The sequence below is a fragment of the Hyperolius riggenbachi genome, chromosome 4 (genome assembly GCF_040937935.1).
Source record: "Hyperolius riggenbachi isolate aHypRig1 chromosome 4, aHypRig1.pri, whole genome shotgun sequence".
Lineage (NCBI taxonomy): Eukaryota > Metazoa > Chordata > Amphibia > Anura > Hyperoliidae > Hyperolius > Hyperolius riggenbachi.
In genome coordinates, this window is record NC_090649.1 from 46,401,985 (window position 1) to 46,419,667 (window position 17,683).

Genomic DNA, 17,683 nt, shown 5'->3' on the forward strand with positions numbered 1-17,683 from the left:
CAGCCTCCGTGAATGGACATGGAAAGGTTTCCATGGAAACTTGCAGACGACCAGTTTACGCCAATCGGCGTTAGCTGGTCGTCAAGAGGTTAAGGGCAGAAATCACATTGAATGCTAAATTGCAGGCCTAAAGTGCTTTCAAACATCTGTGAATGTATAGTACAAAGCATTGGAGCACTCAGGCTCCAAAGGACAGGCGGCTCTGTGCTGCACACGTGCGAGTGCATGAGAGAGGGTGCTTGCACATGCACAGTACGGAGCAGCACGTCTTCACCCAGAAGTGCACTAGTGCTTTCCAACAGGCCCACCCATGACTTCAAGTGAGGCGTCTTCCTCAGGCAGCGAAAGTCTGGCGCCTGGGGGGGTGCGTGAGCAGGAGGGGGAGGCAGCGGTGGAAGGAGGAGCAGCAGGAACATAGCGGTCAGACCCCCCCCTCCCTAATCTGGGCCCTCCCTTCTGCGCTCCCCTCTCCAGATATTAGCACAGTGTGTCATCGGCGGCGGCCGGAGAATGAAAGTTTCACCTCTTACTTCTGCATTCCAGGCGTCGGAGCGCTGCGTTCCACAGGTTTTCTCCTTGTTCAATGCTGCCCACTGTACTTCCGCAAATACAGTGGGCAGTGTTGAAGATGGAGAAGACCTGTGGAACGCAGCGCTCCGACGCCTGGAATGCAGACGTAAGAGGTGAAACTTTCATTCTCCGGCCGCCGCAGATGACACACTGTGCTAATATCTGGATGGGGGAGCGCACAAGGGGGGCTCCAGATGAGGGGGTGGGGGTCTCACAAGTTTGTCTCAGACAGCAAAAAGTCTAGAACCGGCCCTGCTTCTGAAGACTCCTGAAGCCCACGAGAAGTGAAAGAGAGCTGTCTACAACCCATGGGTCGTAGACTGCTAATGGGGGAGTCTGCGGGGAGGAGACCAGGGAGGCTCTATAAGACCCAGAGCCTTCCCTCACCTTAGGTGAGTATCTGTTTTGTTTTTATTTATTTTCACTTCAGATTCTCTTTAAATATAAAAGAAAACCATGGGATACTTTAAAAAAGTAATTTTAGTAGTAGGAGGATAAATATAAATGTTTATTTCATCAGTTTATTTTTCCCTTGGGTTCACTTCGAAGAAAGGCATTCTTTAACCACTTAAGTACCAGCGGTCTCTGCCCCCTTAAGGACAAGCAACGGCGGAAACCTGACGAATCCCGATGAATCGCCGCACTTACTGCCACAATCGCCGTACACGCCGAACGTCAGGATCCTGGGCCACCACTCTGCCATCTCTATGACGGCAGAGTTCCCGTGAGCCCGTCAGTAGCCGCTTTCATTGGCCCCTGACCCTGTCTTTCAATGTAAGCCAATGGGAGCGGCGTGATCGGAGGGGAGCAACGGAAACGGCAGATGTGCACAGCGGTGGCTAATTGAAATCTACGCCCTGCCAGCCAGGAGCCCACCAAAACAGGGCATAGATTTCAATTAGCGCGGTCCGAAAGTAGTTAAAGGGAACAAAGATGGCGGACTACATGTTTCTCACATCAGATTCCTTTTAAAATAAAAGGAATATAAAATATCAGAAATGTATGAATGATTAACACTTACGCTGGGCAGTGGTGGCAGACGTAGAAAAATTTGAACTGCGGATGATCGGGGCAATGGGCAACACCGCATCCCGCCAGGTATGAGTTGTACCACACAAGCTGGAAGTCAGAAATCATCAATCACTGCAGGCATATTGTTCACTCGATGAAAATAGACAGACTTTTAGTTCACTTTACACATTTTCCTTTTTTCCCAGTGTTTTTATTTCTAGATAGAGATGCCACAGAAAAGACAGATATGCTACAGGTAGAAAGATTGATAAAGTGGTAGATAGATAGATAGATTTGATCACCCCTTACTCCTCCAATCCCTGCAGTCTTTGCGCACGCATCTCTGCTTGGTAGGCGGGGCGTCTCCCAGCGCCGCTCGGAGACTGTTAGACAGTGAAACCGCCATCTAATTAGCATGTACAGGGCTGCGATCTACAGCAGTGCTGTACTTGGGACAGCCGTGTGACACATTGAAGTCTATGACAGCCGATTGCCGTGACTGGCTGGCTGGGGGAGCGAGTTAGGAAAAACTAAATAAACAGGGAAATTTAATAATAAAAAAAATAACATATTTGTAAAGAAATAAAACAAACATTTGTTGGAATCAGACCCCACCAGCAGGAAGCTCTGTTGATGGGGAGAAAAAGGGGGAGGGGGATCACTTGTGTGCTGTGTTGTGCAGCCCTGCAGATTGGCCTTAAAGCAGGAGTTGCCTATTTTACAAAAAAAGGCCTGGTCTTTAGGGGGGGAGGGGGGTCTAAAGCTTGTGGTCCTGAAGAGGTTAAAGGATCTGCTGTGTGCATCTGGATGCCAGATACAACACGAGGTCTTGTGAAGCATGTGTTAGTACGATGCCCGGTCAGTTGGGCACAGGGTGAGGCAAATGACAGCCAGGGATGCTTTTGAGTAATCACGAGTGCTTACTACTCGTGATTCAAATAAGCTTGAATTCCGGCTTGAAGGAGGAAAGTGCGCCGTGGTGAGGCTTGGAATGCAACCAATAGGATGCTTGCAAGCTGTTTGGAACACAAGGCGGACGGCGGAATTATGGGTAACTCACCCCTTCTATCCAGCCACTCAGCTGCGGCAGTTGAAGCTCATTTGAATCACGAGTAAGCAATCATGATTACTCTAAATCCCATTCCCGATCACAGCTCACCCTGCACCCGCTTAAATACTGGGCAGCGTTAAATACTATTCCCCCTTCAAGTAGTGGCAACTCAGTCAGAGGAAGAATTAATTTGGGTCCGAAGTAATTATGGGTCTCACACCCGAATTTTACACAGTTGTATTAATATTATGTCACCCAGGCCAGGTGCAGCGTGGGGAACAGCACATGCCGCAGTGACCTACTTTGCTTGTGACCCTCAAGCCTTGATGAGCCAGGGCCGTTTTGGTGGCCCATAGAGACCAGAGAGGTGATGAGAAGAGAGATTGTGTGGCTGGCAGACAGGGCCAATGCTATCATACAGGCAAAGGGCTTGATGCACAAAGCGGTGCTAACCTACTTAGCACGTCTAAAGTCTTTAGACGCGCTAACCAGGGTGCTAAGTAGGTTAGCACCGGATTTCTCAATCAGATCGCGCGCTAACTTTGCGCGCGCAAAGTTTTACGCGCGCTAAGTCCCATAGACTTTAACGGGCACTTCGCGCGGAGCGCCCTGCGCTCTGTGCAGTACGCGCGTAAAGTTGTACGCGCATACAGTTTTGCGCGCGTAAAGTTTTATGCGCGAAAAGCTTGTTTAGATGTGCTAAGGGGGTTTTCACAGGCGTGCTAACAGTTAGCACCGCTTTGTGAATCAAGCCCAAAGGGGGCAATAGTCCCAGGGCCCCCTAACGCTGCCAGGACCCACCCCCCAGGTCTCCCCCCTGACTTGTACTCCCTTGGGGACAGGAGTTTATAAAGACCAGAGATGAGACGGATGACGAGATTGTGTGGGTGGCAGGAATAGGAGTTTATAGAGACTATTTAATCTTCCCGATACATTTTGAATTAGAGTTCAGGCAATTATTATTAAAGTTATTAAAGAAAAAAACAGAGAGGCGCTGTAGGATGAAGCTCGGTTACCGCTGTGTAGTGTCCAACGACGGCCCCAAGTGTGTTAGCGCCTTTACCATATGTAAAATATTTCTTCTCATTGCAAAACGCATTTATGGCTTCATCCCACGACGCCGCGTAAGAGGCCATATATAAATTCTCTCCGCAGTCCATCTCATCTGCAGACAATAAATATTGTATTGATGAACATTTTAGGTGCATCTTCTTTTAATCTTCATTTCACTTTTGTGAATAAGTTCCCTCTATTCAGATCTATATGTTACATGGAATTCTGAACAATTACAGCACCCTGATACTGCGCTCATATGCTGAGTCAGGTGTTAAGTATGTCACCTCTAAAATTTTATAAAAGGTAATGAATCAAACATTCATCAAACATTCATATTACAGGTGCTAATTTCTAAATAAAACGCATTGGCAGGTAGTAACCACATGTATAATGTCCTTGCTCATATAATAGTTATCATGTGGGAGCGCTCTTCCTAGAGGCGTGCAACCATCAAAATAGAGTTCTTCAGTAAAGTGGTTAAGCGCTCTTCTCTGCCTGTTCCTTCTTAGACACAGCAAATATATCATATAATGAAAAAGCCCCCCCTTCGGGGAAAGACTCACCAGACTTCTAGGCCTCCAAGGCCAATGCTCGCATTCGGGGTATTGGCCACCCCGCAGCCTCTCTGGCAGTCCTCTCTCGGCTATTCCCAGTCTGTGTAAGCAAAAAACGAATTCCACATCGCGTAAGAGCGTACCAGTTTATTTAAAAAGTGGTTAAAAACAGATCAGTGGTGTATAACCACTCATTGGGTCAGAAGACTTCATCAAAAAATAAAACACAGCCAGCCCCTTGTTTGACAAGCTACCTGATTCCAGGTACAGGGGTATGCAGAGATGAGATGCACTAAGCTTGTGACAAGGCGCACGCCCCTTAGGAGTTGCTAGGGCAACGAAACGTTGGGCGGAGCCACGGAGTGACATCATAGCGCACGACACTCGCTGGACGCGGCGGGATTGTCTGTGTGCAGTAGGCTCGGTATCTTTTAGAGCACTAGCCAGTAAGATATTGCGGAGAGGGACGCTAGATGACAGAGGCGTGCGCTTTTACGCGATGTGGAATTCGTTTTTTGCTTACACAGACTGGGAATAGCCGAGAGAGGACTGCCAGAGAGGCTGCGAGCATTGGCCTTGGAGGCCTAGAAGTCTGGTGAGTCTTTCCCCGAAGGGGGGGCTTTTTCATTATAGGATATATTTGCTGTGTCTAAGAAGGAACAGGCAGAGAAGAGCGCTTAACCACTTTACTGAAGAACTACATGGAATTCTGACAAACGTCTTGGCCTTCCCACCATGGTTTTATGTTCCGAGATCACATGTCTACTATGCGTTTCGAGGGAATGCCCCCTTCTTCAGGTGACTCCCCTACATAGGCTAAGTTATTTTATCTGGAGCCATGTGACCGTAGACTCCTGTGTAGCAGCCAGGGGCTATGCCAAAAACATAACAGAATACAATACCCATTCAAAAATATTGCACTCCCATCTTCATTTACAATTACAAAACAATCAAATGTGGTGTTAAAATCTAAAATAAATAAAAATAAAATAAAAATAAATAATTAGGGAGAAAGGGCAGCACAGTGTTGTAGTAGTGGTTAGCGCTCTCGCCTTGCAGCGCTGGGTCCCCGGCTCGCATCCCAGGCAAGTCAACATCTGCAAGGAGTTTGAATGTTCTCCCTGTGTCTGTGTGGGTTTCCTTCAAGCACTCCGTTTTCCTCCCACATCCCAAAATCATACAGGTAAATTAATTGGCTTCCCCCTAAAAAATTGGCTCTAGACTACGATACATAAACTACACCACGGGTCTCAAACCCGCGGCCCGCGGGCCATTTGCGGCCCTCGATACAATATTTTGTGGCCCTCGCCAGCAAAAGCTTCCTTATAGTTCAGCTCCCAAGTAATCCGCCGCATCCCCGCCGCTAAACGAGGGCTGCAGAGCCCCCAAATCGCCCGGGGTGCAATCCGCCTGCATTTCCTGGAAGGGGCAGAGCTTTCAGCTTCAGCTCTGCCCCTCCTGACATCAATCGCCGCCTCTCCCCGCCCCTCTCTGTGAAGGAAGAGTGAGAGGGGCGGGCAGAGGCGGCGATGCGCCGCGATTGTGAAATTCCTTATGCGGCCCAGCCTCACCCTGACTTTGCCTCCTGCGGCCCCCCCAGTTAAATTGAGTTTGAGACCCCTGCACTACACGATACATGCATAGACATATGACTATGGTAGGGATTAGATTGTGTGCTCCTCCAAGGGACGGTTAGTGACAAGACAATATATAGCGCTGCGTAATTTGTCAGCACTATATAAATGCTAAATAATAATAATAATGAAAAATGAAATTAAAAGAAAACAATGATGCATGAAGCAATCAATTAATTAAAAGTGCTTAAAAGAATCAATGAAAGGAGTATAAATACAAAAAACTTATGCCAGAGCTAAAATCTATAAACTACTGATCCTTTTTATTGCTTTCCTGCTCTAAGAAGCCATTTTCTGCTAGGAAAGTGTTTTATAGTTGGAATTTCTTATCAGTGAGGGTCACACTGTAGTCACTTCCTGTCTGAGTCAGGACTGAGTCAGCCACTTACATACCTGATATTTAACTCTTTCAGGCAGAGAAATAAAAAAGGGACACAGCATAGTTATTTGTGTGCTGGGCACTGTGCATACACATGTGTCTATCTCATCATGTCACATGTCACTTCGGGTATTTAGGGCATCTAGGAACTGACATCTAGACCTTCGTTAACCTCTCTGGCGGTATGATTATTTACAGATAATATGGTCTGAAAGAGGTGCATTTTCTTTAAAAAAAAAAAATGTTGTGCCCTTTCAGACCCTAAAACCGCAAAACAATCACGCCTCCTAAAAGCCTGCAGCAGCCCCTGCTCTTACTCACCTCCCTGACATCCAGCGCTGCAGTTCTACCTCCGTACTCTGGGTGACGCTGTAACCCTATAGTGAGATTGCCGACTGTCATCATGGCGACAGTCGGCAATCCCACCAGGGGGAAGCAGAGCCTCGGCGGAGAGGAAGAAGAATGGCTGCCGCCGCCTCGATCCCAGGGGAGATGAGTTGAAACTGTGCTCCATAGCTTTGCATTAAAGGGATACTTAAGTCAACTGGAAAAAAATGAGTTTAACTCACCTGGGGCTTCCCTCAGCCCCCTGAAGCCGATCGGTGCCCTCGCAGCCCCGCTCCGATGCACCTGGACCCGCCGGCGGCGACTTCCGGTTTTGTCGCCACCGGCCGACAGGCATGGGAACGCGAGTGATTCTTCGCGTTCCCAGCCACAATAGCACCCCCTATGCTGCTATTGCGGCCTTCTTGCCGCAATAGCAGCATAGGGGGTGCTATTGTGGCTGGGAACGCGAAGAATCACTGGCGTTCCCATGCCTGTCGGCCGGTGACGGCAAAACCGGAAGCCGCCGCCAGCGGGTCCAGGAGCATCGGAGCGGTGCTGCGAGGGCACCGATCGGCTTCATGGGGCTGAGGGAAGCCCCAGGTGAGTTAAACTCATTTTTTCCAGTTGACTTAAGTATCCCTTTAACCTTGCTGCGGTCACCATGAGTCTGGCTTGGGGTTACCGCTCTGAGCTGCAGATTTCCAACTCCGAGCCTGACTCGTGGTTACCGCTAAGGGGGTTGAGCCATTTTGAAGCAAAGATGACAGAAAGATCCAGTATGTCTCCCTGGAACACAAACCCATAAGGAGGTATCAGACTTCTATCCACCCACCCTTTCCTTGTGCCTACCTCCTGTCACTATGCACCCCGCCCCGTTCCCTGCAGAGTTAAAGGAGAACAGCAGTATGGTGTGCAGGATTACAGCACACACACCTCACCTCCTCCGGGCTCCAGGCACTAGATGTCCATTCTGTCTTCTCTGCACTCTGTACTTCCTGAATCAAAGATTGGGAACTGTCACGGCACGGTGCAAAGAAGGGACCTGAATCTCTAGCATCTGGAGCCCAGAGGAGGTGAGGTGTGTGGGCTGTGCTGGAATCTCTTCCCGATGCACTGCTATACTCTGTTAAAAGACTACTGTACGGGGGTAGGGGGAAAATGAGTTGAACTTACATGGGGCTTCTAATTGTCCCCCACAGACATCCTGTGCCTGCGCAGCCACTCACTCACTGATGCTCCAGCCCCACCTCCGATTCACTTCTGGAAATTCCGACTTAAAAGTCAGAAAACCACTGCGCCTGCGTTGCTGTGTCTTCGCTCCCGCTGATGTCACCAGGAGCGTACTGCGCAGGCCCAGTATGGTCTGTGTCTGCGCAGTACGCTCCTGGTGACATCAGCGGGAGCGAAGACACAGCAATGCAGGCGCAGTGGTTTTCCGACTTTAAAGTCTGAAATTCCGGAAGTGAACCGGAGGCGGGGCCGGAGCATCGGTGAGTGGCTGTGTGGGCGCAGGATGTCTGCGGGGGACCATTAGAAGCCCCGGGTAAGTTCAACTCATTTTCCCCCTACCTCCCTATGGTAGTCATTCAACTCTGCAGATGGGGGGGAGGCTAATACCAAAAGCACACCTGGCAATTTATACAGAGGGGGCTACTTAATATCGAGGGTATATCTGGCTATCTATACAGGGGGGCTTCTTAATACCGAGGGCATATCTGACAATTAGTGTTGGGCGAACATCTGGATGTTCAGGTTCGGTGTGGTTCGGCCGAACATGCCCCTGATGTTCGGCATGTTCGAGCCGAACCCCAAACCCAACCCGAACATGTCCCTTTGGGGCCCCTATAGGGTCCCAGCATAAAGGGAGAGCATGCCCCGAGCGCGGGGGGGGGGGGCGGAAATGCCCCCCCCCCCCCCGCTAAGCTCTCCCTTTTGCCGGTTCCCTATAATGTTAAATTTAAGCCCCCCAAAAGTACCTGAGGAGGAGGGCAGGAAGCGGGCAGCCAGAGATGCTAGGCGCTAGTACCATCTGGTACTTCCGCCCTCTCTTGACGCACTTCCTGTTTACATTTGAAGTCGCATCAAGAGAGCGCAGAAGTAACGCGATGACGCGAACGAGGGTACGCGTCATCTACATGATGACACGTACCCTCGTACGCGTCATCGCGGTACTTCTGCGCCCTCTTGACGCAACTTCAAATGTAAACAGGAAGTGCGTCAAGAGAGGGCGGCAGTACCAGATGGTACTAGCGCCTAGCATCTCTGGCTGCCCGCTTCCTGCCCTCCTCCTCAGGTACTTTTGGGGGGCTTAAATTTAACATTATAGGGAACCGGCAAAAGGGAGAGCTTAGCGGGGAGGGGTGGGGGGCATTTCCGACCCCTCCCCCCCCGCGCTCGGGGCATGCTCTCCCTTTATGCTGGGACCCTATAGGGGGCTATGTTCGGCCGGACACGGCTGTGTTCGGCCGAACAAAGAAGGCCTGTTCGGGTTCGGGCAGCGTGACCGAACACCCTCCTGAACACCATGAGGTGTTCGGGAGGTGCCGAACCGAACCCAAACAGGCCAAAATCCAGGCGAACCCGAACAGTGGCGAACACTGTTCGCCCATCACTACTGACAATCTATACAGGTGGGCTGCTTAATACAGAGGGCAGAGCGCCTGGTGAATAATAACATTTACAAACATACTTACCATAGTTATCATTTCTATCTACGTAAAGTTTAATAATTAAAACTCTATTATCTTGAAAATACAAATACTCCTCAAATTACTAAATATATCGATTTAAAACACAAATTAATAAATGATATGGGAGTTTTAGGGTAAGGCAGTACTAGGGGAGTTTTAAGGTTTAGTAAACTGTGATAACTAAAACAATGTTATCTGGAATATACAACTAGTCCTCGAATGACTAAGTATATGATTTAAAAAGTAATTTGATAAACAATATGATCTGGGTCTTAAGGTCCGTACACACGCCGGACTGCAGGAAACGACGGGTCCGTCATCACCTCCCGCTGGCTGGGCGTTCCAGCGACAGTCCGGCGTGTGTACAGTAGGGTTGCTCGCTCGGATATCGCGGAATTGTAATTTCCGCAATTCCGGCCGGAAATTACGTTTCCGCATCGGAACGCGGAACGCGGAATTTTCCGTTAACGGAAACGGAATTCCGCGGAATTTCCGCGATTCCGGCAGAACGGTATTTTTAAGCCAATCATTGCATTCGGAATGAATGAACCAATCAGGCAACTGCCGGAATTCGGAATTCCGCGGAAATCCGCGAAATTGCTGAACAAATAGGGCTGCTTTAAAAAGATAGACCAATCATACGTTAGCAACCATTTCCTAGCGACCTATCACAACTTATCCCACCCATCTTGTATAAAATAGAGGAGAGGCTGTCCTCCATTTTGTGGGTTTCAGTCTTGTGGAGCAGAGGAGAGAGACAGACCCATATTTTGTTACTGACTGAGTTTGAGATATATACTTTACTGTATAAATAATAAACCAATAGTCTTTTTAAAGACTGTGTGTGAGTGAGCTTAGACTAGAGTGAGGATTAGTGAGTTAGCTGGGTATTTGTGACAGATTGTAGATTGAGTGTGAGAGCTAGATTGTAGTGTAGTGTGTAATATTTGCTGTGAGGAGAATCAGAGAGGTAGGCTTAGGTTAGTGTGATAGAGATTCAGGCTTAGGTTAGTGTGATATATAGAGAGAGAGTCAGGTTTAGCTTAGAGTGATATATATATAGAGAGAGAGAGTCAGGTGTAGTGTGATAGAGAGTGTACTTGCTGTAGTGTGCGAGGGTCAGGGATAGTTAGCTTACTGTGGTGTGACAGAGAGAGTGTGTGTGTGTATATATATATATATATACATATATTTATATTTTTATATATATATATATAAAATTTTTATTTTATCTACTGAGTCCAAAGGCAATGGATCGAAAGCAGCAGGATGCACCTTTCACTCCAAAAAGACAGTGGAGCGATGGTGGATCACGCAAAGCACGTGATCAGGCAGAAGGTGGCAGCAGGAATAGATCCCCTTTGGTACGCAATTTGTTCCCTGTGTTTGGTCGCAGGATAACTATTAATGAGGAACGAGCCAATACTGTCCTGAACTATTTTGAAAAGGAGCCCTGTACCCAGTCTGAGGAATTGTTAGGTAGTCTTGACAGTCACAGCAGCACCAGTTCTCATGTTCCTCGTGAGGCTGCGAAAACCCTGGCGGCAGTTGCTGATTGTGATGTGATTGCCTCCTCCCAGTGCTCTTCTCCAGAGCTAAATTTAACATTTCAGGATGAGGAGAGGGATTTGCAAAAAGATTTTGATGAGGTATTGTCAGAGACCTTGGGTCCAAGCTCTCAAGAAATAGTGGGTGATGTTTTGACAGAAATGGCCCCCATTTTTTTGTCCTGCAGAAAAGCTCCACAAGCTTGTGACACCAGTGGTACTACTCAACTTCTTAATACAACCACTGATTTGCACAGTGTGCAGGTGGAGGAACAAGATGATAATTCTGTGGTTGAAGTAGATGATTGTGAGGCTAATGTTCCTACATGGACGGCATCTCGTGGCCTAGGTGTCAGCAGCAGTAGGCACAATCACCATGGTCAAAGTGATCATCCAGTTGGCCAGCAACTTCCAGCTGTAATTCCTGTTGCTGCCAATTCCAATGCTGGTAAAAAAACAACCAAAAAAACCAGTAGGAGTGCAGAAAGGTCATCCCCAGCATGGCATTTCTTTACAGACCATGCAGAGGACGTTTGCAAGGTGGTCTGTACCATATGCCGCAAAGCGGTAAGCAGAGGCCAAAAGGGCAGCGGCTTTGGCACTTCTGGCATGAGAAGCCATCTGCGCGTCCATCACCACAGTGCATTTCAGTGGGTACAGAATTCTGGGAAGAGTGTGGCTGGAACAGCAGCAACAGCAGGCCCACCCCTTCCTCCTTCCAGCCTTCGGCCTGTCCCTATTCAGCCTGCACCTTCCCAATCCTGTCCGATTCTCTCTGCAGGCCAGGCTGGAATAGTGCACCAATCCACCTCATTAGGTTTTCAGCGCCAGCCTTCGGTTCCTGAAATGTTGCAGAGGAAGCGTATGCTCCCTGCAAATGACAAATTTGTTGTAAAAAATAATGGGCTCCTGGCAAAAATGTTGGCCCAACAGCTGCTACCCTACAATTTTGTGGACAGTGCCCCCTTCCGCAAACTTATGAGCAGTGTGGCGCCACAATGGAGGATCCCCAGCCGACATTATTTTGCCAGGAAAGCGATACCTGCCCTACACCAGCAAATGGTGGCGTGTGTAGCCCGGTCAATGGACCATGCGGTGGGTGGAAAGGTCCATTTTACTACAGATGCCTGGAGCAGCAGGCATGGGCAGGGGAAGTATATAACTTATACAGCCCATTGGGTCACTCTACATCGTGCTGGGGATGGTGGAAGATCTTGTCCAGTATCTCAACAGCTTGTGGTGCCACCTCGTGGGGTCAAGGGGAGGCCCGCTCCACTCCCCTCTGCCACCTGTTCTGTGGCAGGCCAGGTAGTTGATGAGCCTCCCATCAAGCAGTTTCGCTCGTATACTGGCATGCAGCACCATCGATGCCAAGCAATGCTGAAGCTGGTATCGATGGAAGAGAAGAGGCAAACAGGATCTGAAATCCTTAGTGCCTTTGAAGATCAGATCCGCCAGTGGTTGGCCCCACGGAAACTTCTTACAGGAATTGTCGTCTCTGACAATGGGTCTAATATGCTGTCTGCTATGCGTCTAGGTGGCTACACCCATCTTCCCTGTTTGGCCCACGTCTTCAATCTTATAGTTAGTAAGTTCTTAGGAACATATGAAGGGTTAAAGGACGCTGTTTCAACAGCACGAAAGGTGTCAGCTCACATCCGGCGCTCAGCAACCGCCTCCGCTTCTTTGAAGTTGTTGCAGCGCCGTCATAATCTTCCGCAGCACAGACTCATAAGTGATTGCCCAACGCGGTGGAACTCCACCCTCTACATGTTGCAGAGGTTGTGGGAGCAGCGAATGGCAGTCAGAATCTATCTTTCTGAGACAGCTTCCTCAAATTTGTCACTGGACTACATTACTGGGGACCAGTGGGAGCAAATTGGTCAGGTTTGCCAAGTTTTGCAGCCTTTCGAGCAAGCCACAAAGTTGGTCAGCATGGAGAACTGTAGCATCTCACAAGTACTCCCCCTTATCTTCATGCTTGACAAAATGTTGTTTAACTTGCTTGGACGTGGAGATCAGAGTGCACAGGCAAATTTGGGAGTGTCTGATCATGCTGATGCCCAGGAAGAGGACGTAGGAGAGGCAGAGGTTGAGGAGGAGGAGGAGGAAGAGGCAATTGTACGGGGGTGGGAAGAGATTGATGAGCTGCTGGAGCAGGATGGTGACAGCTGTGATAACAGGCCGGAAGAGGAGATTTCTGGCAGGCACCTCTTTCCTATGGCTGCTCACATGATCCAGTGCTTCAAGAGTGACCCCCGGATAAAGAAATTGAAAGTGAGGCTGGACATGTGGGTGGCCACCATTTTAGATCCCCGCTGTAAAGGGAAATTAAGGCAGTTCCTTCCCCCATCCCAGGCAGACAACATGATGCGAAAGATCCATGAAGCCCTTGCTCGCTGGGTTGAAGATGCTTTTCCCGCACCTTCACCCCGGGCCACAGTTTTCACTCCTCTGCAAAGTACTCAGCAAACTTGTGGTGGTCCCAGCAGTACCAAAAAACCACAAAATTTGCTGAGTATGTTTTATGACTTTTATCAGCCAGAGTCTTCCAATGCTCCATGCAGCAGCACCAGCAGCAATAGTAGTCACCGCCAGCGGCTGGACCGTATGGTGAGTGACTATTTAGGGTCGGCTAGTGCTCCTGATAACATAGAGAGTAATGACCCCATGGAGTACTGGACCAAAAAAATTGACACCTGGCCAGAACTTGCTCAGTATGCGCTGGAGGTACTTGCATGCCCCGCCTCAAGTGTTCTATCTGAGAGAGTGTTTAGTGCGGCAGGTGGCGTGGTCACTGACTACCGGACACGTCTGTCTGCAGAAAATGTGGACAGACTCACATTCATCAAAATGAACGAATCCTGGATTAATGATGATTTTAATGCCCCTCTTATTGATCCTTAAGGAGACCAAATAAAATAAAATTGTTGAAGAAAATGAAAATTATCCCTTACAAACTTGGCGAATATTTTATCTGATTTTTTCCCCCGTGAATTTTACATCAAAAACCTGCAGTCTCAAACCTAATATGATACTTACTACTACTGCTGTGACAAGTCTACTGCCGGACGTTATATCCTTCAACACAGGTCCCTAAGGGGCAAGGGCCTGTGTACTCTGCTGCCGTTACCTGCTGTCTCAAGACTCATAAACCTAATTATACTTACTACTACTACTACTGCTGTGTCAATTCAACTGCCGGACGTTATATCCTTCAACACAGGTCCCTAAGGGGCAAGGGCCTGTCTACTCTGCTGCCGTTACCTGCTGTCTCAAGACTCTAAGACCTAATGATACTTACTACTGCTGTGACAAGTCCATTTCCTGGACGTTATATCCTTCAAACCATGTCTCTAAAGGGCAAGTGCCTGTCTACTCTGCTGCCGTTACCTGCTGTTTCAAGACTCTAAGACCTATTGATACTTACTACTGCTGTGACAAGTCCATTTCCTGGACGTTATATCCTTCAAACCATGTCCCTAAGGGGCAAGGGCCTGTCTACTCTGCTGCCGTTACCTGCTGTCTCAAGACTCTAAAACCTAATGATACTTACTACTGCTGTGACAAGTCCATTTCCTGGACTTTATATCCTTCAACACAGGTCCCTAAGGGGCAAGGGCCTGTCTACTCTGCTGCCGTTACCTGCTGTCTCAAGACTCTAAAACCTAATGATACTTACTACTGCTGTGACAAGTCCATTTCCTGGACTTTATATCCTTCAACACAGGTCCCTAAGGGGCAAGGGCCTGTCTACTCTGCTGCCGTTACCTGCTGTTTCAAGACTCTAAGACCTAATGATACTTACTACTGCTGTGACAAGTCCATTTCCTGGACGTTATATCCTTCAAACCATGTCCCTAAGGGGCAAGGGCCTGTCTACTCTGCTGCCGTTACCTGCTGTCTCAAGACTCTAAAACCTAATGATACTTACTACTGCTGTGACAAGTCCATTTCCTGGACTTTATATCCTTCAACACAGGTCCCTAAGGGGCAAGGGCCTGTCTACTCTGCTGCCGTTACCTGCTGTCTCAAGACTCTAAGACCTAATGATACTTACTACTGCTGTGACAAGTCCATTTCCTGGACGTTATATCCTTCAAACCATGTCCCTAAGGGGCAAGGGCCTGTCTACTCTGCTGCCGTTACCTGCTGTCTCAAGACTCTAAAACCTAATGATACTTACTACTGCTGTGACAAGTCCATTTCCTGGACGTTATATCCTTCAAACCATGTCCCTAAGGGGCAAGGGCCTGTCTACTCTGCTGCCGTTACCTGCTGTCTCAAGACTCTAAAACCTAATGATACTTACTACTGCTGTGACAAGTCCATTTCCTGGACTTTATATCCTTCAACACAGGTCCCTAAGGGGCAAGGGCCTGTCTACTCTGCTGCCGTTAGCTGCTGTCTCAAGACTCATAAACCTAATGATACTTACTACTGCTGTGACAAGTCCATTTCCTGGACGTTATATCCTTCAAACCATGTCCCTAAGGGGCAAGGGCCTGTCTACTCTGCTGCCGTTACCTGCTGTCTCAAGACTCTAAAACCTAATGATACTTACTACTGCTGTGACAAGTCCATTTCCTGGACGTTATATCCTTCAAACCATGTCCCTAAGGGGCAAGGGCCTGTCTACTCTGCTGCCGTTACCTGCTGTCTCAAGACTCTAAAACCTAATGATACTTACTACTGCTGTGACAAGTCCATTTCCTGGACTTTATATCCTTCAACACAGGTCCCTAAGGGGCAAGGGCCTGTCTACTCTGCTGCCGTTACCTGCTGTCTCAAGACTCTAAAACCTAATGATACTTACTACTGCTGTGACAAGTCCATTTCCTGGACTTTATATCCTTCAACACAGGTCCCTAAGGGGCAAGGGCCTGTCTACTCTGCTGCCGTTACCTGCTGTTTCAAGACTCTAAGACCTAATGATACTTACTACTGCTGTGACAAGTCCATTTCCTGGACGTTATATCCTTCAAACCATGTCCCTAAGGGGCAAGGGCCTGTCTACTCTGCTGCCGTTACCTGCTGTCTCAAGACTCTAAAACCTAATGATACTTACTACTGCTGTGACAAGTCCATTTCCTGGACTTTATATCCTTCAACACAGGTCCCTAAGGGGCAAGGGCCTGTCTACTCTGCTGCCGTTACCTGCTGTCTCAAGACTCTAAGACCTAATGATACTTACTACTGCTGTGACAAGTCCATTTCCTGGACGTTATATCCTTCAAACCATGTCCCTAAGGGGCAAGGGCCTGTCTACTCTGCTGCCGTTACCTGCTGTCTCAAGACTCTAAAACCTAATGATACTTACTACTGCTGTGACAAGTCCATTTCCTGGACTTTATATCCTTCAACACAGGTCCCTAAGGGGCAAGGGCCTGTCTACTCTGCTGCCGTTAGCTGCTGTCTCAAGACTCATAAACCTAATGATACTTACTACTGCTGTGACAAGTCCATTTCCTGGACGTTATATCCTTCAAACCATGTCCCTAAGGGGCAAGGGCCTGTCTACTCTGCTGCCGTTACCTGCTGTCTCAAGACTCTAAAACCTAATGATACTTACTACTGCTGTGACAAGTCCATTTCCTGGACGTTATATCCTTCAAACCATGTCCCTAAGGGGCAAGGGCCTGTCTACTCTGCTGCCGTTACCTGCTGTCTCAAGACTCTAAAACCTAATGATACTTACTACTGCTGTGACAAGTCCATTTCCTGGACTTTATATCCTTCAACACAGGTCCCTAAGGGGCAAGGGCCTGTCTACTCTGCTGCCGTTACCTGCTGTCTCAAGACTCTAAAACCTAATGATACTTACTACTGCTGTGACAAGTCCATTTCCTGGACTTTATATCCTTCAACACAGGTCCCTAAGGGGCAAGGGCCTGTCTACTCTGCTGCCGTTACCTGCTGTTTCAAGACTCTAAGACCTAATGATACTTACTACTGCTGTGACAAGTCCATTTCCTGGACGTTATATCCTTCAAACCATGTCCCTAAGGGGCAAGGGCCTGTCTACTCTGCTGCCGTTACCTGCTGTCTCAAGACTCTAAAACCTAATGATACTTACTACTGCTGTGACAAGTCCATTTCCTGGACTTTATATCCTTCAACACAGGTCCCTAAGGGGCAAGGGCCTGTCTACTCTGCTGCCGTTACCTGCTGTCTCAAGACTCTAAGACCTAATGATACTTACTACTGCTGTGACAAGTCCATTTCCTGGACGTTATATCCTTCAAACCATGTCCCTAAGGGGCAAGGGCCTGTCTACTCTGCTGCCGTTACCTGCTGTCTCAAGACTCTAAAACCTAATGATACTTACTACTGCTGTGACAAGTCCATTTCCTGGACGTTATATCCTTCAAACCATGTCCCTAAGGGGCAAGGGCCTGTCTACTCTGCTGCCGTTACCTGCTGTCTCAAGACTCTAAAACCTAATGATACTTACTACTGCTGTGACAAGTCCATTTCCTGGACTTTATATCCTTCAACACAGGTCCCTAAGGGGCAAGGGCCTGTCTACTCTGCTGCCGTTAGCTGCTGTCTCAAGACTCATAAACCTAATGATACTTACTACTGCTGTGACAAGTCCATTTCCTGGACTTTATATCCTTCAACACAGGTCCCTAAGGGGCAAGGGCCTGTCTACTCTGCTGCCGTTAGCTGCTGTCTCAAGACTCTAAAACCTAATGATACTTACTACTGCTGTGACAAGTCCATTTCCTGGACTTTATATCCTTCAACACAGGTCCCTAAGGGGCAAGGGCCTGTCTACTCTGCTGCCGTTAGCTGCTGTCTCAAGACTCATAAACCTAATGATACTTACTACTGCTGTGACAAGTCCATTTCCTGGACGTT

The 17,683-nt window shown here is 48.3% G+C and overlaps 1 protein-coding gene across 1 annotated transcript in view; it reads right to left on the reverse strand.

The window, feature by feature from the left end:
* Window positions 1-17,683, reverse strand: part of LOC137504638 (serotriflin-like) — a 56,255-nt gene that overhangs the window by 2,701 nt on the left and 35,871 nt on the right. Inside the window, exons 4-5 of the mRNA XM_068233219.1 lie at window positions 3,649-3,797; window positions 1,592-1,689 (exon numbers count right to left, since the gene is read on the reverse strand). Coding sequence (XP_068089320.1) covers window positions 1,592-1,689; window positions 3,649-3,797 — 247 coding nt within the window. The remainder of the gene's footprint in view (window positions 1-1,591; window positions 1,690-3,648; window positions 3,798-17,683) is intronic.